Source organism: Chiloscyllium punctatum, chromosome 18, assembly GCF_047496795.1.
Source record: "Chiloscyllium punctatum isolate Juve2018m chromosome 18, sChiPun1.3, whole genome shotgun sequence".
Classification (NCBI taxonomy): Eukaryota; Metazoa; Chordata; class Chondrichthyes; order Orectolobiformes; family Hemiscylliidae; genus Chiloscyllium; species Chiloscyllium punctatum.
Window position 1 is genome coordinate 96520076 of NC_092756.1, and position 25088 is coordinate 96545163.

Below are 25088 nucleotides of genomic sequence, written 5' to 3' on the forward strand. Positions count from 1 at the left end.
CCTCAGTGCACAAAATATGACCTGTACAATATCAGCACTACCACACCAGTTGGATTACAATTACTTTGTGCCCCAGTTGCAAGCCCAAAGGACAGGTGACATAAAAGCTGCCCACTTACCGGGAGAAGTTGTCTTCAGATCCAGGCGCCAAGGCACCCGTTGCGGGCACTGCATCAGAAAACACATCTACCAACAGGCTGCCTCCACCGGCAGGAGCACTCTTCAGACCCAGGAGGTCAGCAGAAGGGGAGGGCGTGGACTGGAAGAGAAGCAAATATGACCAAGGTACAACACAGTCAGAAATCATTCCAGAAGCTCTCTGTACATTTATCAAAATAATCACAGATGGCCACAGCGGGCCATTTCGCCCTAAGTGTGAAATTGAGGATTATCAGATCAGCTATGATCCTGCCGAACAGACCACATTTGCTCCTACATTTAATGGTCCAGAGCTATAGGGGTGGAGTGGATTGGTCTGCATTTGAATTAAAGAAATGTGGGGAAACAGCATGCCAGTGAATGGATGATCAATCAACAGATTTAGTTTGCAGGGAACTGTGGAACTGAATCATATTGATTCAGTCAGATGCAAACTGGTTAGATTTCATTCTTTGGGGAATCTGGCATCTGAAATTCTCAAGATGTATGGTGAGTGCAGCTTGGGAGTGACCTGTGGTTCCCAAAGCTCTTCATTACGGGAGGCTTTTGCCTCATTGCGTGTGGTTCTGCTGCAGATTTGTTAACAGCTCCATTTATGCCCGTACTGTGTGTCTAGTGGTTACATTGATTTTTAAGCTAGATTTCTACAGCCAAGGTGACTCACTTTCTAACTTGTCAGTATCCCGAGAAATTAGACACATTCATTCTTTCAAAAGAGACACAGAAAACACCAGGATGCTATGGGCCCAGCAGCACCTCTGGAAATGTAAAATAAGTTCAGATTTGTGGCCTGAACCAAACGCTGAAAGAAGGACCAGTTTCTTTTAACCAGGTCACTTTTGTTTTCATTTCAGATTTTCCAGCCGCAGTTTGTGTCTGTAAGTGCCTGGGGGCAAGGTTCCTTTTTCTGCATTGTCATTGTCATTCCTTTCCTTCACAACTCACCTTCAGCATGCACAGACAGAGGTGGTTTTCCTATCACTGCATACATTTAAGAAAGAACCTTCAGCTCAGTACTTCCTCATTGCTGTATGGGAGTCTTAATCTGCATTTTATCCTGGAGAAGGACTTCACAGAATCACAGTGGTGTTGTGGCACAGAAGGAGGCTACTCAGCCAATTGCATCGGCATTGGCTTTTAAAATGAGTCTCTTTATATTTTATATCCCCTATATTTTTCCTTGCACACATTTTTATCTGAGTAACCATCTAAACCTCTCCTAAATGTCTCAATTGAAGGTGCCTCCACACTTCCAAACAGTGCATTTGGAAATTGAGTGCCACCCACAATCAGACTTGTGACTGTTTGACCTGCAATAGCCAATACTGTACTCACCACAGTACTGGCATTGACGGCAGGCTCAACACCACCATTGACCTCAGTTTGTTCCTTCTTCCCTTCCTCCATGTCCGTCACAGTGCCTGGTCCCTTCTTTTTCTTCAGCTTTGCGAGGATGGAGGACTCCCTTTCAGGGAATGGGGGCATCTCTTCCAAGACAGTGGCCTGCAGAGGAGAGGACAGGAAGAAAAGTTACTTGGACTGGGGCTCAACTTTGATTGCTGATCGCATCTTATTTACTCACCCCATTCATGCCAAAGTCAATGGCCCTTAGGTATCTTTACCCAAATTACCAAACCAGAATTGTGAATCTTTGGCATTTGATGACAAACATTATGGCCACTCAGTTGCTGAATATATTCAGGGATCAATTTTTTGGGGGGAATTAAGGGAACCAAGGTAGTGAAAAAATGTGGGGAAAGTAGTCGATGGAGTAGATTAGCTGTGGTTTTACTGAATGATAGTGGAAATTTGAAGTTGCTGTTTCTGCTTCCATTTTTCATATTCTTATGTCTGCATCTATGAGCTTAGAGCTGGCAGATACTTTTATTATGGAAGGCATCACAGGTAACCCTATGCTTTCTTCTAGAGATCACTGCAAAACAATTAGATAAGGAAGCATAATCTGCTATCCCTTCACTTACTTACTGCAGTCCAATGGAGATCAGCTAACACTGACTCAACCGCGGGACATTCTCGTTTGTATTGCTCACAAAACATACTCACTTTAGTAACTGCAAGCAAACTGTTACTGAATTTAAATGGCTCATGCAAATAATTACCCCTAAATGTGCAGCACACCGTTTAATCCTGGCATGTGGTGTGCCAGCCTAGATTGTTTAGACAGAGTGGTGCTAGAAGAGCACAGCAGGTCAGGCAGCATCAGAGGAGCAGGGAAATCGACATTTCGGGCAAAAGCCTTTCATCCAGGAATCTGGATCCCGATGAAGAGCCTTTGCCCAAAATGTCGATCTTCCTGCTCCTCGGATGCTGCCTGACCTGCTGTGCTTTTCCAGCACCACTCTATTTTGACTCTAATCTCCAGCATCTGCAGTCCCCACCTCAGCCTAGATTATGTGCTCAAGTCTTTTCAGTGGGACTCAAACCCACAAGTCCCAATCCTGAAACAGTCCGTTGTTACTACCCTGCAAGCAGCAACACTGAAGAAGAAGAAAGCCTGAGGTATGTGCTTTATACGCACCAGAACATCAGTGCTGGCAATTGAGCTGAGCTTGAGGTACTCCACAGCCCTCTGCTGGAGTTCCACATCAGAGTTTCGGAGTTGGCTGTCGCTGCGCAGCACATCCTGGATGGTCGTTTTGGTCTCAGGGAACAGGTTGACAAACTTGATGTAAGAGGAGAGCAGCAGAGCACGGGTCGGAACGCTGCACAAGTGGAACTTGGAATGCAGCAAGTTGAACTGAACCAAGGGACTGAAAAGGACAGGTAGAGCAGGGAAGAATAAAATGCATATTAGAAATATTCATTGAGAAGCATACCGTCTGAGACAGTACAGGAAAAGACCAACTATTACTGAGCCTGTAACACAGCACCTCAAACGTAATGTACATTTCCCCCCTCAAACCACCCAAATTCACAACCCAGAATCTAGGATAATAATGGCAAGTCCACCACCTGAAAGTTCTCCTCCATTACTACTTGGCCATACAATAGGGAATTCCTTTGTCACTCAGAGGTCATAATTCTTGGACGACCTTCCTGACAGCACTACAAGAGTACTTCCCCCACATAGCCCACTGTCACCTGGGGGGGGCGGGGGGGGCAGCAATTACAGAAGGACAATACATACTGCTGTCCTTCTTTCTTTTAAAGTGTCCTGGGACAGACAATAGAAAACAGATGCATGGTTGTACTTCCCTCGAGATATTCTGTGCAGATACACACTTTAATAAACCACCGGGGAAATGAGGAACTGCATTTCAGTTCGGTGTTTGACTCTTAATTCATCAACATAGGAAAATCCCACTTACTATTTTAAATGTTGTGTCAATACATGTCTTGCATAAAACAAAAACAAAAGATAGAGGGGAACTAAACGGTAGCCAGGTCAACTTCTGTGAAGAGGCAGTTCAGTGTATCCCTTCTTTAGTCCAATAATCAATGCACAAATAATTTGGCAATGTTTGTCAATATCCAGAGTTGGGAGATGACAACCTTCACACTGTTTACCCTATTTTTAAATAAAAGGCATCACTTCAATTAGTGTCTTTTTTGATTAGTAGTAAGTGCAGAGATGTGGAACATGGATCACATCTGAACTGTATACAAGGGCAGCAGGCACACGGGGAGAGCACTGCAAAGCGATATACCATGATACCTTGGACATACAGTCATTATTTCATTCACATCAAGTCGAACACCTGACAATACCTTCATCACACAAAGTACAGTGGTCGAAGAAGGCAGCTCACCACCACCTTTTCAAGAGATTAGATCCAACAATAAGTGTCAGCCTTGCCAGTGACACTTCAAGATCAATCACTAATAAAATAGAGTCAGATTGGGGAGGGGCAGAAGCAAGGTGCTGAGCACAAGTACAAACTAAAAGAAGTCCAAATCATCCCAAAAACAGGATTTACAGCGATGGAATAAGAGGTGCCCTTCCAAACCTTGAGGAAATGTAAGAGAAACTCTATTCTGGACCAGCAACTTCAGTGTTTGGTGCAGGCATGAAATTAGATCAAACAATCATCATAGAACAAATCAATTCCCATTAACAAACTAGGTTAGACCATTCAATTAAATTGAGGGAACAAAATCAACTTCTGACATTCAGTATACCATTACTCAGTACTGGCACACACAAGTAAGGTGACGCTAAAAACAAAAGAAGGCCTCCCTTAAAACGTCAACGGTGCCAAAGAAGGCCAGTGTGATGTGAAAGACTCCTGGTTCTTCACACACAGCAATCTCTGGGGTCACAGTGTGAGCACTTTCCCACTCCACTCTGGGTAAAAATACCAATCACAAAGCTAATGGTTTCTCTCTTTTTTTTACCTTCTTCAGCTCACCTGGATCGTGGATCACCTGCAATGAGATTCCCAAATTCTCCCAAGATGTATCCACCCACTTTCACCATGTTCTCATGACAGGCTGGGGCCTGGAGTGCCTGAAGACAAAATCAAAGAATTTCAATTAGACAGAAATTTTGATTGCAAGATGTGGCCTTTTGCCCAAACTTGCATCTGCTCTAAATGGCTGCTTTTACACTACATCACTTTTATAAGTTCAATATTTTTCTGAAAGCGGTAATCAATTTAGCAATCACTGTAGCAAAGTGTTCCATGTTTTGCTAACTTCATGTTTGTTTTAGAAGTCAACTTTCCAAGCGGGGATTATCTCAAGCCTGTAGCCTTGCATCTTTGACTAATCTACCAAAAGAAAAATGTCTCACTTGTAACTATCTTTTATAGTTAAAATGAGAACCTAAATCGCAAGAATGGCGGGTGTCTTGCCAAGGCATAGTCCAGACTGTGCTGTCATTTGGACAATATTTTCAGTACACCTCAGAAAATGGAAACTCCTGCAGCAGTCAGTAGAGTCACAGAGATGTACAGCATGGAAATAGACCCTTCGGTCCAACCCGTCCATGCTGACCAGACATCCCAACCCAATCTAGTCCCACCTGCCAGCACCTAGCCCATATCCCTGCAAACCCTTCCTATTCACATACAATTGCAACATTTAAAAGGCATTTGGATGGGTATCAGCCTCCACCACATCCTGTGGCAGCTCCTTCCGTACACGTACGGTCTTCAGTGTGAAAAAGCTGCCCCTTAGGTCTCTTTTCTTTATCTTTCCCTTCTCACCCTAAACCTATGCCGTCTAGTTCTGGATCCACCACCCCAGGGAAAAGACTTTGTCTATTTACCCTATCCATGTCCCTCATGATTTTATAAATCTCTATAAGGTCACCCCTCAGCCTCCGACTCTCCAGAGAAAACAGTCCCAGCCTGTTCAGCCTCTCCCTACAGCTCAAATCCTCCAACCTTGGCAACATCCTTGTAAATCTTTTCTGAACCCTTTCAAAAGGTTTCACAACACCTTTCCAATAGGAAGGCGACCAGAATTGCACGCAACATTCCAACAGTGGCCTAATCAATGTCCTGTACAGCCGCAACATGACCTCCCAACTCCTGTACTCAATACTCTGACCAATAAAAGAAAGCATACCAAACACCTTCTTCACTATCCTATCTACCTGTGACTCCACTTTCAAGGAGCTATGAACCTGCACTCCAAGGTCTCTTTGCTCAGCAACACTCTCTAGGACCTTACCATTAAGCGTATAAGTCATGCTAAGATTTGCTTTCCCAAATTCATCTAGTGTGGTACATGACCTTTGAGTGCTATTCCATTACAACTTTGGCTAGTTCTTGCATCCTGCCTTCCAAAATCAAGTCAACCCCATGGCCTGGACCAATTGCCACACCAAAGTTTCAAAATCACTATTATCCCTGGATCAGTTATAAGGAGGGGGAAATTTTCCACTCATGCTTAATCAACATCTTGTACTCCATAAATTAACAATAAAAAATTTCCAAAATACTTCAGCGAGGAGGATGTCAGGTCCTAACAGGGGCAAGGAGAGATAACAGTGAAACACCAAATGAGATACTGGAAGAAACAGACAAAAAGAAAATTTGTGGAGTAGCATGGCTAAAGACTATGCCAAAAATAAATTTAAGAGGTGAAGGTACTGCAGAGTTGAGATGTTGGGAGATTAGAGTCGTGGGATCAACGCAGACTAGAGATTTGAAGGCAAGGAATAGGATGAAGATAATATTCTGAGGGATGGTTCACAAGGATTGGGACAACCAGGATCTTGCAACTTTGAGGGAGAGAGACTGCAAGTGATTGAAGATCCAGATAAAGGAGGAGTTTGAGAGGCTACTGTGGAAGGTCACGAGGGGCAGGGTGAGTGAGAGACAGGAAAAATGAAGAATATGGCAGAGACACTAATGGAGGTATTGACACTCAAAAAGGTGGAAAAAAAAGACAGACAGCCTACTTCCAGAAGCAGAGCTAGGGTCTCTTCATAATCAAGGTGCAATTTCAAAATGTAGCTGAAATTAGAATGTTTACCTCAAACACAGTCTTTGCTGCATAACCTTGGACATCATCACGGTTAATAACAATCTGAATGACTCGGTACCATACTTCCTCGCTGACATAGTCCCCTGCAATGCGGATGAGGTTCAGAATCGTATCCACATACCACGTGTAATCCACTGCATACTTCTCTGCTAGAATGGCCACCTTCAAGACCTGCCATGGATTTTTTTTTAAAAAAAGAACACAAGTGGTGAATGATGAACTCTTTCCAAATGTTGCAGTTGCCTCAGGCTAATGAACAGCTGGGATAAACAGAGAACAACTGAGGAACACAGAACAGAACTTAGTGGTCTCTCCAGTCAGTGTGGGACATTATCACTCAGAGTGTTAACAGTATCTTGATTAGTATTCTTGACCATTTAATTCAATGTTCACATCCTTTCATCATCACAACTCTAGTACGTAACAGACCGAAGCAACTCATTGGCTTTACTTAGATAGCATCTCTTGGCCTCTCCATCAATTTTTCATTTTGTCCAGTGTTCTTTATCCTCTGTACAGACCTTTTTGCCCTGCAGACAAGCAGCGACAGTAAAATCCCAGTGTGTGATGGAGAATTGCAGCAAACCTGCACAGCCAGGCCACAACTTACAGCAGCAAACAGCACAGTTCAAGCTCACTCCATGGAATACACAGCATCATGGAAATAAAAAGCAGGAAAGCAGGCCTTGCATGGATACATTACTCAAATGTCCCAAGTCACTTAACACAGAACAAATTACCGTATGAGTGGCTCATGGGAAGAAATTGTTGAAGAAGTGCCTGTAGTGCAAAAAGCCTGAGGAGTGCTGAGGTAGTGGTCCCTCTTTGCAAAGGCAGAGCAACACCTTCTCACAAACTATCAACCACAATTTCTATCGATATAGCACCTGTAACTTAAATCAGGATCTTGTCTATACCATGCCTTTCCCCAACAGCACAAGCACAACTGGGCACCAACTGCGCTGTCTCCTTTTGCCTTTTCTCACATGATTAGTATTAGCAGCGTATATACAAAACATTCAAGTCAGCAGCTGGAGAGGTTTGTCATTTGTGAAACCTGCTGTAAAGTGACAGTGCTGTATCTATGAGCGGTCTTTTAAAGAGACTCCTGGTCAAACAGAGAGGCTCTGCATCACTGCCACAACTTGCTGCTCCAACTGCACAGCCAAATACAAAGTTGGCGTGGATTTACATCAAAATTTAATCTCACTTGTAAATACTTCACATGACATTGCTTCACTTTAATCATGTGTGCATCATGATTATTTACTGAGACTTGGTCAGAGTGTTCATTGTACTAACATGTCTCATAATTGGCACACACTGATGTCTACAGGGGAGTAGGGTATACTTCCTTCATTATGGAAGAAACAAGGAGGTGTTTAATACATTCACTTTATTGAATGTTCACATTCGTGTCCAGCATTGCATTTGCCACTCTGTGGGACATGACTGAACTAACAGGCTCTACAGGCACTTCTTTCTACGTAAAGGACATTGTCCAACAGCCATCTCAGCTGGGATCCTTGAAATGCTGAAGATAAATTCAAACCCCTGTAAGGACTGTGACAGCAATACCCTGACATCTAGACGTATTTGAACAGTCCTGAGTGACACCACCTTTTAGGCACACATTTTCTTACCTTGACCAACTGTCCTCATCAGCCCCTCACTACACCCAGGACATTTCCTCAAGTTCTCTATTCCCCTAATCCACCCTCTGTCCTCCCAGATCTCTCTTCAGATCCTTCATGCCCCAGTCTTACTCTAAAATCCCCATCTCACCTCCAACACAACCTTGCCAGACCCGAGTCTTCATGCAAGGGTCCATTCACTCTCCTGTGCCACTGAGTTAAACCAGGATATCTACTGACCCCAACTGCACAAAGCCAACAAACGCATGCCACCTTTAAGTGATTGTGCCTAGTTGTCCCATGCACCATTGAAACAATCTAGGATTTTAATGAAATTGGCTTCTTGTTAGAGCAATCATGGAATGCATGGATATGACATGTATGAACCCAAGACGGACCAGCGGGATGCTCAACATATCCTAAACCCACCACTGACGTTATCTCTGCAGCTTATCTCAACAGAAAACCAAATTTCACATTCCACCTATTTTAGTCACCTCAAGTCACCCTTGTAGGTTCCATAAAATCTCAAAAAGGATGCTTTGTGGGAGCACTATCAGACAAAATTAATAATCAAAGAAACAGATATCTGAATATTAGACTAAAAGCTAAATCGGAGATAGATTGGAGGAATGTCATTTCTCTCCCTGGTTGTCCACTCACTGGTTAATAAAGTCGAAAGTCACACGACACCAGGTTATAGTCCAATAGGTTTGTTTATTTGAAATCAAAAAGCTTTCGGATCACTGCTCCTTCGTCAGGTGAAGTGACCATTTCACGTGACAAATGAGCAGTGCTCCAAAAGCTTGGGATTTCAAATAAATCTATTGGACTATAACATAGTATTGTGTGACTTCTGACATTGTCCACCCCAGTCCAACATCGGCACCACCACATCATCATTGGTTAATAGGTGGAGGTGGGAATTACAGAGTACATTTGTAACCGAGGATGAGGGTTACAAATAGATTCATTGCACTCATTGTTTTGAAATTAGAAGCATAGGAAACTCACAATCTCTTCACGAATGGAATAATCAGCCGTTTCCAAATAGCTCAACATTTCTGCAACGATTTGTGGGGCATTAGTTCGGTCACACATGGCATATAGGAGGTCTGCAGCTCGTTGGCGAACACTCACATCCCTCTCCGTCTATTCATGGAAGAGATGCACACAAAGGAGGAATAATTAAATGCAACATATTCACAAACCTTTGGCAGCATCCTAACAAAAACGGAGTTAAGAAAAATCATCAGACAAACACACAAAGGTACAGAATCACTACACAACCAACCAGTCTCCAGTAATTAAGGGTCAATAACCAAAGGACGGAAATTTAAGGGAAGAGGGCAAAGGCTAACAGGAGAGTTGAAGAGAATTTTTTTTTTCCCCCAAACACTCAGTTACTGAAGTCTGGAACTCACTACTTAAAAGATTGGTCGAGACTGAAATTTGTAATCATAATCATAGAATCCCTATTGTGTGGGAGCAGGCCATTCAGCCCACACCAACCCTCAAGAGCATTCCACCCAGACCCACTACCCTACCCTATTCCTGTAATCCTACATTTCCCATGGCTAATCCACCTAGCTTATAGATCCTTGGATACTATAGGCAATTTACAATGGTCAAACCACATAATGTGAAGGGAAACCGGAGCACCTGGAGAACTGCATACATGCAGACACAAAACGTGCAAACTCCACACAAAAAGTCACCTGAGGTTGGGATCGAACCTAGGTCTGTAGCATTGAGAGGCAGCAGTGCTAACCACCAACAGTGGGCGGCACAGTGGCACTAAAGTGATAAGTAATGAGTATTTAGAAATACTGGGAGATTTCAAGGGGAAGCCATGGCGTAGTGTTATCACTGGACTATTAATCCAGCGATCCAGGTAATGTTCTGGGTACCTGGATTCAAATCCCACCACAGCCGATGGTGAATTTGAATATAATAAAAATCTGGAATTAAGAATCTAATAACCATGAAATGATTTCTCCATGAGCTTAGATAACTATTTAGCTACACAAGATATGATCTCATCCCATCTCATTCCTTCCACATTCATGTTCAAGAAAAGATTGTGAAATGGTAGATACCACGATTACCCTCTCTAATCCACAAGCAAAGTTAATTGCTTACCTTCAGTGCATTGATGACTGTTTCGATGTGGGTCTTGACAGCTTCGTGTGAGAATTCAGAGCCCGCCAGCAGACACATGCTTTCCAGAGCTAGGTATCGCAAGTTAGTCTCACGGTGTTGCAGGAACTGACCTAGCTGGTTACATGCCCGCACCAACAGGTTTGGTTCACTGTCAGGAAATTAAACAGCTGTTGGCTTTTTTTTAAAAACAAAACATTTGATGTACATTGTGTGTTTTTGATTAAATTTAATTTTGGAATTGGTTTGAGTTAGTAACCTGCTGCATTTGTGCCTCTGAAGTTAATTATTAACTTGAAAATATTTCTGTAGCCATGGTGATTTCCTTGAAAACAGTTTTTGAAGGGCCGGCTTTAAGAATGCTTTATGTACCACTTTTTTTTTGTTTACCTTAGACTGCTTTGGAACTCAGCAAGGTAAATAATGAGGCCTTCTGGAATTAGACACTTCTGGAAATTGTTTATTTTTAAGGTCAAGGGTACACAGATAGCTTAGACAGGGAGACTTTTGGTTTCTGTTTTACTTTGAGTTCAGAGCAGTCCTGCAAAGTCCTTTAAATATATATCACTGTGACCAGTGTTCCTAAGAAGGGAAGGATATTGTGAACTGGATTGTCTTAAAGAGTTGGTGTTAGCTCTAGACCAGAAGTGTCATGACAAAATCCTGAAGCGGTTACTTAAGCGCTTAGGTGTTCAAATGCTCCAGGAAGAAGCTGAAGTCACAAGTGATTAAATGCACCAAATGTTAGATACAGGGACTCTACATTGAGTATTATAGAAGTAATGTTGTGGGTACTGTACCAGAAATCTGTTTTAAGTACTAAATAAAAGCTGGGCTATTTTAAAATTTATAAAGGATTGTTCTGGAATTAATGGAATGATACTTAAACTGCACATTTAAAAATCTTTGCATTTCTATAAATAGATGGCTTGGTTTATTCAATTTTTTTCTTAATAAACTTCACGTTTATTGTTAAAGCAAAACCTGCAGCACTGCCTGCCGATGTTTCAGCAAGAGACCACTTTATATGCCAAACAAATCAAAATATGACCTACCAAGTCAGGTTTCTGTCTGGGACCTGGCTTGTCCAGTAATAACATCAACTGGGATCATGTGTGAATGCACACGGCTAAGACAAACATTTTATGTAACAAACCTTAAATCTTCCTACCTAGTCTTATTACACTGACAAAGTAGCTCTCCACCCAAGGCACTAATGCTGGCTTCCTGACACGAGGCCCATACAAAGTCAACTTGGTAGTGAATAAGAACAGTGCAGCACTCAGAGCAATATAAAAGTAGGTCCTAAAACAACTGCAGTGAGAAGGGTCAGCAAGAAATCTACTTTTGTCCCTGTAGCCATTACAAGAGTGCATAAAAGCAATTCAGAGTCTGCTCCCTGTGCTTGCCTCTGTTCAGTGACAGCTCATATCAAGAGATCCAGTGCTGCAGAGAAAAGAATGTAGAATTTTAACTCACAGCTAACTACCCACCTATATAATGGTTATTCGTTGCAGGTCAAACATGCTCCTCTCTGCCACTTTCCAAATTTCTTACATTCTCTGTGGTTTGCATTAAGGATGCCCAACTGGCCCTACGCTGATGGGCTACTTCAAAACTAAATCTGAGCCAGACAATGCAGAAGCTGCATTATTTACATTATAACTTAAAAGGGGAAGGATGGTGCAAAGAGACACTATGTCACATACCTGTCGTAATGTATAATAAGGCTGATTGCTTCAAAAAGAATTGCGTTCTTAGCGTTGGAGTGTTGTACCTTCTTGGATTTGGGTGGTTCCTGTGCCTTATTGAGGATAGTCTCCATACATTCAATCAGGCGACCCTTAACAGCAGTGTCCTCTGCAAAAGATGAAACAGTCAAGTGGAAAGAACTGTCCTTATGAGCGTAGGGTGCTAACACCAATTGGAGTACTCTTTCAGGCAATAGTAACTATCACAACACTGAGCAAGTAATTAAAATTGGTCTCTTATCATTTGAGTAGCTCAGTACCACACCAGAATCTAGACACCATTCACTTTGCCTTGTGCATACTAATTACATATCTTGCATACAGTGTGCAACTGTTATAGAGTCAGACGTACAGCATGGGAACAGACCCTTCAGTCCAACCTGTCCATGCCAACCAGATATCCCAACCCAATCTAGCACCCAACACATATCCCTCCAAACCCTTCCTATTCATATACTTATCCAAGTGCCTCTTAAATGTTGCAATTGTACCAGACTCCACCACTTCCTTTGGCAGCTCATTCCATACACATACCACCCTCTGCGTGAAAAAGTTGCCCCCTAGGTCTCTTTTATATCTTTTCCCTCTCACCCTAAACCTATGCCCTCTAGTTCTGGACTCCACAGGGAAAAGACTTTGTCTATTTATCCTATCCATGCCCCTCAAATTTTGTAAACCTCTAAGGTTACTCCTCAGCCCCCAACGCTCCAGGGAAAACAGCCCCCAGCCTGTTCAGCCTCTCCCTATAGCTCAAATCCTCCAACCCTGGCAACATCCTTGTAAATCTTTTCTGAACTCTTTCAATTTCACAACATCTTTCCAATAGGAAGGAGACCAGAATTGCAATATTCCAACAGTATTGTCTAAACACAGAAGCCGAAATTGCTGGAGAAACTCAGCAGGTCTGAGAGCATCTGTGGAAAGAAAGCAGAATTAATGTTTCAAGTTCAGAGACTCTTCTTCAGAACTCTTTTTCCACAGAAGAGACCTGCTGAGTTTCTCCATCAATTTCTGTTTTTCTTTATTTCAGATCTCCTGCATCTCCAGTTCTTTGTTTCTCAATACCTCATTTTCCCATTTTCAATGTTTTCGGACTTATTTAGATTTTCCCATTCTAATTGGTTAAATGGACATTTCCCATTCATCTATACTATGTCAACATTTCCTTTCAATTATGTTATGAAAACTTCTACACTGTAATGCAGAAGGGATACAGGGAGATTCGATTCTCTGGATGACGCAAGGCAGAGAGTGATTGTAGATGCAAAGTATTCTGCCTGGAGGTCAGTGTTGAGTGGTGCCCTTCAGAGCTCTGTTCTTGGGCCTCTGCTCTTTGTAGTTTTTATAAATGATTTGGATGAGGAGGTTGAGGGGTGGGTTTGTAAATTTGCAGATGACACAAAAGTTGGAGGTGCTGTCTCTAGCATAGAGGGTTACTACAGGCTGCAGCGTGACATAGACAGGATGCAGAGTTGGGCTGAGAATGGCAGATGGAGTTCAACCTGAATAAATTCAAAGTGATGCATTTTGGAAGGTTGAACTCTAATGCTGAATATAGGATTAAAGACAGGATTCTTGGCAATGTGGAAGAACAGAGGGATCTGGGGGTGCAAGTACATAGATCCCTCAAAATTGCCACCCAAGTGGATAGGATTGTTAAGAAAGCATATGATGTTTTGGCTTTCATTAACAGGGGATCAAGTTTAAGAGCCACGAGGTTTTGCTACGGCTCCACAAGTCCCTGGTGAGACCACACTTGGAATATTGTGTCCAGTTCTGGTCACCTTACTATAGGAAACATAGAGAGGCTTTGGAAGGGGTACAAAGAAGGTTTACCAGGATGCAGCCTGGACTGGAGGGCTTGCCTTAAAGATTGAATAAACTCTAACTTTTCTTTCTGGAGAGAAGGTGGAAGACAGGAGACCTGATCGAGTTATATAAAATAATGAGAGGAATAGATAGAGTCAATAGCCATAGACTTTTCCCCAGGACAGGTTTGACTGGCACGAAGAGTCACAGTTTGAAGATATTAGGAGGAAGGTATAAAGGAGACGTCAGAGGTAGGTTCTTTACGCAGAGAGTTGTGAATGCATGGAATGCGTTGCCTGCTGTGGTGCTGGAAGCAGAGTCATTGGGGACATTTAAGCAACTGCTGGACATGCACATGGATAGCAGTGAGTTGAGGGGTGCGTAGGTTGTTACTATATTTCACATTAGGATTAAACCTTGGCACAACATTGTGGGCCAAAGGGCCTGTTCTGTGCTGTATTTTTCTATGTAATGGCAGGCTTATAGCCCTTATATTTAAGGATTGTGTTACAATGACTGCAAGCAATTTTGCAAGCAATGCCAGGAGTAGTTAGATTAAATTAGATTCCCTATAGGGTGGAAAAAGGCCCTTCGGCCAAACAAATCCACACTGACCTTACAAAAAGTAATCCACCCAGACCCATTTCTCTGACTTATATACCTAACACTATGGGCAATTTAGCATGGCCAATCCACCTGACCCGCACATCTTTGGACCGTGGAAGAAAACTAAAGCACCTCGAGGAAACCCACGCAGACATGAGGAGAATGTGCAAACTCCACACAGACACTCCCCAGAGGCTGGAATCGAACCCAGGTCCCTGGCACTGTGAGGCAGCAGTGCTAACCACTGAGCCACTGTGCTTCCCAAATTATAGTAGTGACCAATTGATTATCTAGTCACCACAATGAACAGACCATGTCACAAGTAGCTAGGTGCCTTACCTGGTGGAGGATAGCACTGCAGGAGTCGTAGCAGCTTGACAGAGAGCCAGGGTGCTGGAACAAAGTAATATGTGTAATCCTGAAGGTCAGTGGAGGCAGATGACACAATCTGTAACGGCCATGAAGGAAGAATCAAGTTAATGGTCATTTGTAAATTATGATTACTTATTCGCGATGCCAGAAAAGACTTGTCAGAATACGGACATGTATCTGCGCACAGATGGGTTCCAATGTGAGGTTGTCAAGGAGAGAAATTCTGATTTTAGAAAATGGAACACTAGGCATCCATCTCATGCATGCTCAGATCAGTTGCAGTCCAAAGCAAAGAAAATACCGGCCGATTGAGTTTGCTCCGCCATTCAATCATGGCTGATAGGTTTCTCAACCCCATTCTCCTGCCTTCGCCCTGTAACCTTTGACCCCTTAACAGTCAATAACTTACCTCTGTCGTTGACTATGATCACAGCTATTAAAATGAACAGCTTCTGATCTTTTTGATTTTGTACTACACTAAGCAAAACCTTCATCCATCACAATGTGAAGAGACTAGTGGCAAATCAGATAATTATATCTCTCTCTTCCGGTGTTGACGTTTTCAGGTCAATGAATTTGCTAACCTTTTCTCCACTTCGAGATGCTGTCCACGTAGCAAATCGAAACCTCCCCAGCACAAGTCAGCTGCTTTAAGTTACCACACATGTGTGGCCATGTAAAGAAAATTTTAAAAGGTTGCAGAATTAAACAAGTTGGCTAGGCAATATTAGGGGTGTCACTGCTGAGTATTTCCAACGTTTTCTATTGTTATTTTACATATGCAGAATGCACAGAATTTCGCATTTTTATTCGTCACAATACAAGCTCGCTATACTCATTAGCACCCCCGACGATACAATGACAACATCCCTCCCATTTCCTAAGCTAACAGGGCATCCTGTAGATTCAGAATGCCAACTTAGAAGTTTGGGCGATTTTCAACTGAAAGTGAATGAATACAGAATGGATGGAAACTGTCCAAATCTCAGTTTCAGACAGACTCCAACTCTTTGCACCTGTTTGGATGGATCTGCAGTTTGAACTCAGGACAAGGAGTCACTGCCTTTGGCAAAAAATTAGCATCCAATTCAGTGAACAATATGACTGCAAAGTGTTAACTATCCAACTGTCTAAAACATTCTTGAGTGGATCAAGTGGCGAGGAGACAGTCACCAAGAGATCTAACAAGCACTTGATAAAGAACATACAATGAATACGGATCACTTGCTTTCCCACTGTCCTCCCCAAGACGAGGAAGGAACCTGTCTCCCATTCAGTATTCTGAACTTCTGAAGAGATCAGAACCCATTTTCCACATAAAATGAAAGGTATCTCTGCCTCATCATTGAGCAGCAACACATCACAATGTCACTGTAACCACGCCAACTCAATTTTCCCTACTCTGAAGCTGCTTTCACTAAGATATGTTCCAAAGCGGTTTACCCTTCTAACAATCTTTTAAGCAGCACTAGATGTGGCCTAGATGGTCACAGAATACAGCATTACAGCTCAAGTGCAGAATTGCTGTATGGAGAGCAGGAGAAATAGCAATGATTGGTTTTCTCTGTTGTTACGAAAGGCAACCGCAGAAGACCATAAAATAGAGGAGCAGAAATTAGGCCATTTGGCCGATTGAGTTTGCTCTGCCATTCAATCATGGCTGATAGGTTTCTCAACCCCATTCTCCTGCCTTCGCCCTGTAACCTTTGACCCCTTAACAATCAATAGCTTACCTCTGTCGTTGACTATGATCACAGCTATTAAAATGAACAGCTTCTGATCTTTTTGATTTTGTACTACACTAAGCAAAACCTTCATCCATCACAATGTGAAGAGACTAGTGGTAGGAGAGCACTTGCCAGTTTCCTTCTGAACAGAAAAATCAATCAACCCACATGATTCCAGCAAACCAACTGTTTAAAGCAGCAATCAATTAATTCTGTTAAGCAGAGGATAAATCCAGATCTAGAGACTCAAGTATCAGCACTTTCACTTACCCGACTAAGTCTGGAAACAGCCAACGAAACACAAGTCTTGAATTCATCAGGGTTCTTCTTGCTCAGGCAAGTGATGAGACTGGTAGCTGCAGTCACAACCCCCTGCAACAAACCAGGAGAAGTATCAAACAGTTTAATCTAAAGGATGCCCAAGATCATTGATCTTTTCACTATGTTTCTTTAGGAAAACGAAATCATATCTAAATTAATAAGCATTGGCGGCGTGCAGCTTGGTTCTCTTGTTACACTAACATTTCACATTCCTCACACCACCAGTGACAGACCCATGACTGGCAGCATTTCACCCTCGTGCTGTAAATCTTTTGCATGCCATAATAAACTCCATCTGCTGAGTCAAGTAGTTAAGACGGACACTATTCTGAATAGTGAAGTATTGGCCAACATTTTCCCCTCAACTGATATCACATTACAACTGGCCCCTCAAGTTACTGCTGGTTCTGGAATTTGAGGTAAGTGTTATGGCAGCTATATTTGACTGGTAAAACAAAGACTGCACTTCACTGCTTATGAAACATATAGGATGCTTAAAATGAGATCATAAGATATGCCACAAATGCAGTTTCTTCTGCTCTCTATCCATTAGAGTTCTCTCAAACCTCAGAAGATGGTCTGCAATCGTATAGCTGGGTGCTTGTCAAAGCTCAACTGGATGCACTTCCAATATCATGCTTTCCTGAAACCCTACTGACAGCCCTTAGTCTCAGTGCCTTACTTTCTTTCAACAGCACTTTCTAAACCCACAACTTCTGCCATCTAGAAGGACAAGGGCAGTAGGTACATGGAGACACCACCCCTGCAAGTTCCCCTCCAAGCCATTCACCATCCTGACTTGGAAATATATCACTGCCCCTTCACTGTCGCTGGGTCAACATGTTGGGACTCCCACACTAACAGCATTTTGGGAGTACCTACATTACCTGGATTGCAGAAGTTCAAGACAGTTCATACCGCCTTCCCAGAAGTAGCAAATGCTAGCCTAGCCAGAAACACTTATTCCGAGAAACCTTTAGAAAATTCTCACATTGCAGAATTGCTAGGGTCCAACGCTAGCTGATATAGAAAGAACATTCCTGATGTTAAAAGTAAGCTTACGCAAATCAGGGGAAGTGATGGTGCAGCAGTAATCTCACTGGATGAGTAATCCTGAGATTACTAATGTTCTGGGGGCATAAATTCAAATCCCAGTTTGGCAAAATTTGAACTGAATTTAAAAATCTGGAATTTTAAAAAATGTTTTATAATGGTGATCGTGTAACCGTTGTTGACTGTCATAAAAATAAGGGAAAGAAATGTACCATCCTCACAAGGTCTGGCCTACATGAGTGCCCAGGCAGGCCCGGCAATTTTTTTTAGATGAGATTACTTACAGGGTGGAAACAGGCCCTTCGGCCCAACAAGTCCACACCGACCCGCCGAACCGCAACTCACCCATTCTCCTACATTTACCCCCCTATCTAACATTAGGGGCAATTTAGCATGGCCCTTTTGGACTGTGGGAGGAAACCGGAGCACCCGGAGGAAACCCACACAGACACGGGGAGAATGTGCAAACTCCACACAGTCAGTCGCCTGAGTCGGGAATTGAACCCGGGTCTCTGGTGCTGTGAGGCAGCAGTGCTAACCACTGTGCCGCCCACAATGCATCTGATTCTCAGCTGTCCTCCGAAATGGCCTTGACTGCCAATCAATTCAAGGACAAATAGAGACGTGAAATAAATGACACCCACACAAGAATAAAACGCAATTAAAGGAATTTATAAAAAAAGGTATTCCCATGCTAACCAATGCCTGCAAAAACAAATAAAAGGTTTCTTGATACTTGTTAAAGCAAGAAATGACAAATCTTCCTTATGACTCCAGCGTATGAAATCTGATCATTAACCAATTTGAACAGCTCACATTTTCTCAAAGTGATCACAGGGAGAGAAAGATCTGGAGTTAATTTTATTTCACCCCTCCAGTATCTCAAATTTTGAAGACAATTGCAAGTTCTGACAGAAAACTAAAGGTGGGACCTCTCTGGAGCAAATCTGTTGCATATACAGTACAGAAGTTTTAAAAAATTAACAACTTTTTTGCTGACCAGATGCTGGTCGTTTAGCAGATGAACCACTCGGGATGTCCACTCGCCCATGGGCACCAGGTCTGGAGAAGTCTTGTACAGACGCAGCAGACACAAGGCAGCACTCTGTTTCACACTGTCCATAGTATCACTGTCAACAGAACACCAGCAACAAATTCAGTGGGAGAAATGAATTCTGGAGATGGAAGTGCTAATTACAGAGGGAGAAAGCTGGAAAACAATTAACATTTTATTTTTAAAATGGATTCACCAGGTTGAAGAATTTGGATACAAGAACATGGAATTTTGTGTCTTTGGAAATGCAAGGTCAGCACCAAAAATAAGTGAGACAAGTTCCTCCTTACATTTCTAAAGCTGGTATACCATGGGTTAGGTATAATAGCACTTCCCTCACTTTGCCCTAATATGGTGCCTTAACCTCAACCTTAGAACATCAGAAAAATAAAAAGAAAGTCAAATATAGTTTTTATTTTAAAATTTCCGGGATCTGTGGGAAGTGCTAGAAAAATGCAGCAAGTCTGGAAGCATCTGTGGAGTGAGAAACAAAGTTAACAGTTTGAATCCAAGATATTACAAAGAGAACACAACGGACTCAAAGCATTAGTCTCCTCAGATGTTGCTAGACCCACTGAGGTTCTCTAGCACTTTCTGCTTTTATTTTAGCCGAGTTGTGCACAATGAGGATTTTTTCCCTATTTCTTGCAAAAGCCATTGTTGCTGGCAAGAGAGTGATAATTACAGTAAAATTCAGGTACCTGAATACCAGCTGTTCATGACCATTACAAAATGGATAGGGGCCTCTTTACTTTGTTAACAGCTGTAAGAGCAGTTGATAAGAGAACATTTTTGCCCCCAAAAGTGCCAACTACAAACAGCAATTACATTAAAAGCATACTTACCCAGCTACCAGGATTTTGGGAATCTCTGAAGCAAACGCCTCTGCCATTTCCCTACTGCCAACATTTGCAATGCAGTGCAGAGCGAGACACATGAAGATGGGATTGCGACTGGCCAAGTCATTCTTAATGGCATTGTTAATCAGACGAATAAGCTCACTGTTGGAGTTCACCAACACAGAGATGAAAAGGTAACCCTGAAAACACAGAACACAAGACTGAACCTGAACTTCTCAAAACGTTGTGGTCTAATTGACAATCTTAAGAAACTCATTAGATTTGACAGCTAATCACAACAAATACCATACAGAGCTGTGAACGGTTATAACAACTGAAGGAAACAATTCAAATGAAATCATGACAAAACTGCAGATCTCTGTAAACATCCCTCACATAGACAGTACCTAATTCAGGTCATCAGGACACAAAGAAAGTCAAGCAATGAAGGCAGTGCAAAGGCAGTCCAAGAGACTGACACCTGTTTTAGTTGTCTGGTTTGGACACCAGGTTTTCTTTCGTACCAACAAAAAGCTGATTCTAAAATTTGGGTACTTGTTCCAAAATTTCAAGAGTTGCCCCAGTTATGGCCTGACATGCTCACACTCAATGTTAACCATATTTTTGACCTACAAGGGATCAAAATAGTAAGGAGGAATTAAGTCAACAATCTGATCAGCCATGACTTGACTGAGTGTTGGAGCAGACTCGAAGGGCTAAATGGCCTCCTAATGTTCCTAATTATGATATGATCAATAAGGTATGAGCACTATGGAAAGAAGAGAGGGGTAATCACAGGCTCAAAGGCAAAAGATAAATGTAAGAACATATGGACAATGAGACAGAAAAGGTGACCCATCCAGCCTCGGCAGCATTATTGTGGTGACAATATATCCAAACTGCATCCTACCTAACAGTATGGAGGACGAGTGGCAGGAAGTTCTGCATCACATAGTAAGAACACAGCAGTGGAGAGATGAACCCTGAATTAAGAACCTAACTTACTAGCTATCCTCAGCAATATATATCTCTCAAACAACCTCAGTCAAAAGATCTTCTTCGGATCCTACTGTTGTTTTCGGGAGTTTGCTATCTGCAAACGTAACGAGTTTCCTCACATTATAACAGTGACTACATTCATTGACTGGAAAAGGATTCAGGAGGCCCCGAGATGTTTTAGACATGCAGGTTCCCTCTTTCTTTAGAGAATCTGCGTGCACTGTGTTTGGATGCAGAGAATCAGTTTCAACTGCAGTGCCTGGTTGAAGGACTGATTGGTCCTCGCCGTCTCAAACTCAGATATGAAGAAATGGCTACATTAGTGTGGAAACCATCCACACTTTTTTTTAAAAAAAACATTGCGACAGGGAAGTCTTACTCAATGAATTTTGGTGTTTCCGGCCCATCTCAGAAAGCACAGCAAATGGGAGAAAAGTGACTGTACAAGAGGACTGGGACTGACTCAATCTTATGAGGTGCCATAGCTTTATGAAGTTGCTTTTATTAGAATGTAGGCCAAGACTTCCCCAAACTATGAACGGTGACCAATCAAAACATTGAGGTCACAGGCTCAAATACAGCAATGGTCACTATGGAGCTCTGAATAACTGCTAACAGTTCCTTTCTTTTACAAAGTGGAAATGGTCTAACTGCCTGACCTTGTAGGCCTGAATCCTATCCTATAAAACCTGATGTGAAATAGAAAACCAAACACCTGCCCCCAAGCAAAGAACTTATGCCCGAAAACCATGACCCCAACAGGTGTGGTCAAGCAGAGATACTCACAATCTGCTTCTCTGTGTATTTATTGGAACTAAGCAGGTTCACAGCCTCCATATGGCCAAAGTCAATGTCATGACCAAGCAGGAAGATGAAGAGTAGTTTGCAAACATACTTCTTCTTACTGTAACCATCCAGTGCCTTGTCACCTGCATTAGCAAAAAGAATCTCAGAATTACAAGAACACACGGCACAGAAGGCAAGAAATAAAATGCTACTGGAGTTGCTCAGTGTCAAAATTGGATTTAAATCAGTATTTGCATGAGATGATCATGATCGCCTTATATTCTGTAAACCACGGCAGAGGCATTTATCATTCAAAAACAAAAATTGCTGGAGAAACTCAGCAAATCTGGCAGCATCTGTGGAGGGAAAAGAGTTAATGTTCAGAAGAGTAAAAAGTCTGAACTGCAGTCCTTTTTTGCATTGTAGATATTTATGGTTGTTCTAAAGAGGAGTCTCACCAGACCCGAAATATTAACTCTTTCTCTCGCTACAGATGCTGCCAAATCTGCAGAGTATCTCAAGCATTTTGCTTTTATTCATGGTTGTGTCAAGAGTTTGGCAGTGACAAAAATAAAATCAGCCAGCATTCCTGTTCTGATCTCCATTTATTCACCACCATTGTAAAGTGAGCTTGTGTGGCTAGCTGGTGAGAATTTGATTGGGCCAGTTGTGGTATTTAGCAGTTAAACACCTACTGAAATACTTATTGTCTATATTCACAGGCAAATCAGTTAAGCAGGAATCCAGTCCTTGTGAAGCTACACAGAGAATGTTTCATTTCAATCGGGGTGTGGTTGAGAAGAGACGATGTACAGGATAGAAGGGTTCTGTGATAATCCAAATTATTTATAAATATTTCTACCCTCCAATCGTCCCTCCCTATCCTAGGACTGAGCTGAGGCTGCTGATTCATGTGAAATTTCTCTGTTTGGAGTGAACAGACGGGAAAAGAAACAGCTGACTCACTACAGGAAGAGGAAGCTAGGACTCGTGTTGAAAGGTTTCTGTGGTTTTCTTTGAATCCTGTGTGCTATTTTGTGTGCTGAGATGGCGCCATATGCTAAAAGGTTAAAAACAAAAATTCAAGGACTGAGCGAAATAAAAACTACATTGTCCTCCTATTTGAAGGAGTTAGGTACTCCCACACTGACTGTAAACTTGCAACAGTTCTGTACAATCGATCATTGCAACAGCCAGGATTGCAAAAGCAACTCAGTGCACCTAGCTCAACACTTGAAACGCTGTTTCCCAATCTGGGTTTCTGCTAACCAGGACTTGGATTATAACTGAAGCACACACTCTCTTCTTGCACAGGATATGCAGAAAGAAAACCTTACACTCAAGTAACCTCTTTCTGTGTCACAGTGACTTTATGACGATTTTAAAAATAAATGCATTACATGCATTGAGAACTTACAGGTTACCTCTCTTCCTCTGAAGAGGGTAACTGGTGGACAAATATATCCCTCAGGTGCAAACTGGCTTCTTCAACCTGGGATAGGCTTCCATGACAGATTATTCCAACTTGGAGTCCAGCTCTCAACATCCATGGGCTGCATTTTCAACAGTGGTTTCCCAGATCAGCTGACAAGTGCTGGACATGTCTATTCTTTACCAGTTCGAACAGACAGAAAGACCACCTCCCTGTGACCGCCACCCTCCCATAAAGGGGAAAAAAAAAATCTGCTTCGCCAGCTTCATCACAATTGATTGGATGAAGCAACTGGGTTTCAAGGAGGGTGGCAGTTCTACACTTACTGATAGAGACTGGCTGCTGCAATTAGTCAATAACTTCATTTAAATGGTACCATGCAAGTGCCAGGATTGGAGGTGGTACAGGAAATGGACCCTGGCTTTTCTTCATCCAGCAATTGCTAAGTTGAACTACATGCAATTAAGTGGGAGGGGTGGTTCTTTCATGAAAAGCACAGACTCCAATGGAGGAACATGTTGGAAAATTTAACATACAGAAAGAACACACTTTTGACCTGCCACTGTTTCACTGAGGCACTGGTTATAATGAACTGCACCCGACACAAGCTGAATAGGGATACCTGAAACATTCAGCACCTTACTTCTGCCCCCACCTCCTGCAAAACACACTGCTTAGAAACTGACCGATTTCATCTTCTAACCAAAAGAGAGGGTAGGAAGGAAAACCTAACCAGTGTACTGAGCAATATAGATATTATCTTCGAAGTAAATGTTGAGACATGTTAACTGCATGGAGGAAGCAAGAATACAAGTTGTACTTGCATCCAGTGAGAAATTTAAGCTCCACAAATTAAATGCTCATGCAGCATGGAAACTGGTCCCTTCAGTCCAACTCATTCATGCCAACCTGGTTGCCAAAACTGTAACCCAATCCCATTTGCCTGTATTTGGCCTATATTCCTCTAACTATCTTTTAAATTATGTAACTACACTTACCTTTATCACTTCCTTTGGCAGTTCATTCTATACATGCACCACCCTCTGAAAAGGTTGCTCCTCATGTCCCTTTTAAATCATTACCCTCACACCTTAAAATTATGCCCTCCAGTTTTAGACTCCCTTATCCTAGGCAAAATACCTTTGCTATTCACTTATCTGTGTTTTTTGTGATGTTATAAACCTCTGTAAGGTTACCCACAACCTCCTGTGGTCGAGTGAAAAAAGTCCCAGCCTATCCTTACAACTCAAACCCTCCAGGCCTGGTAACATCCTTGTAAATCTTTTCTGCACACTTCCCAATTTAATAAGATCCTTCACTATAGCAGGGCAACCAGAATGTGTGTACAGTACTCCAATGTCTTGTACAGCTGCATGACATCCCAATGCGCTGACCAATGAAGACAAGTGCACTAAACACATCCTTAATCACCCTGTCTACCTGTGATGCCACTTTCAAGGAACTATGTACTTTTACAAAACATTAATTTTAATGCATCTCTCAGAATGCAGAGCAACAGAAACAGGCCATTCAGCCTAGTTTGCCTGTATCAGTGTTTATGTTCCACACAACTTCCTCCCACAACATTTAATCTAACCCCACTTAAACAGCCTTCTGATCCTTCCTCCCTACGTGTCTATCTAACTTCCCTTTGAGTGTACTAAGCTATTTACCTCAACCACTCCTTGTGGTAACATAACACTCCAGGAAATAAGCACAACCAAATGTTACTTCTTGTCACAACTTTATGTCTCGTTTCTTTGAACACGCTCCTCATTCATTACATTCCCCAAGCACTGGCAAACTCTACAAAGGCAATCCCAACATATGGCATAACCAAATTGAGAGCTCCTCTCATGCACATCAGCCTGAGCTACAAAGTATCAGGGTGGTGCACAAGTCTGGACGACGATTCACACTTGGTCTTCAG

The 25088-nt window shown here is 42.3% G+C and overlaps 1 protein-coding gene across 5 annotated transcripts in view; it reads right to left on the reverse strand.

The window, feature by feature from the left end:
- The window catches only part of ap2a1 (adaptor related protein complex 2 subunit alpha 1), a 64568-nt gene that overhangs the window by 27253 nt on the left and 12227 nt on the right, over nt 1-25088 (reverse strand). For all 5 annotated transcript variants that reach the window (XM_072588859.1, XM_072588858.1, XM_072588856.1 and 2 more), the window contains exons 3-15: nt 21727-21869; nt 19948-20141; nt 19049-19178; nt 16945-17046; nt 14915-15023; nt 12119-12269; nt 10392-10560; nt 9264-9401; nt 6604-6786; nt 4530-4627; nt 2699-2930; nt 1495-1662; nt 120-259 (exon numbers count right to left, since the gene is read on the reverse strand). In XM_072588859.1, the coding sequence (XP_072444960.1) occupies nt 120-259; nt 1495-1662; nt 2699-2930; nt 4530-4627; nt 6604-6786; nt 9264-9401; nt 10392-10560; nt 12119-12269; nt 14915-15023; nt 16945-17046; nt 19049-19178; nt 19948-20141; nt 21727-21869 (1957 nt within the window). The remainder of the gene's footprint in view (nt 1-119; nt 260-1494; nt 1663-2698; nt 2931-4529; nt 4628-6603; nt 6787-9263; nt 9402-10391; nt 10561-12118; nt 12270-14914; nt 15024-16944; nt 17047-19048; nt 19179-19947; nt 20142-21726; nt 21870-25088) is intronic.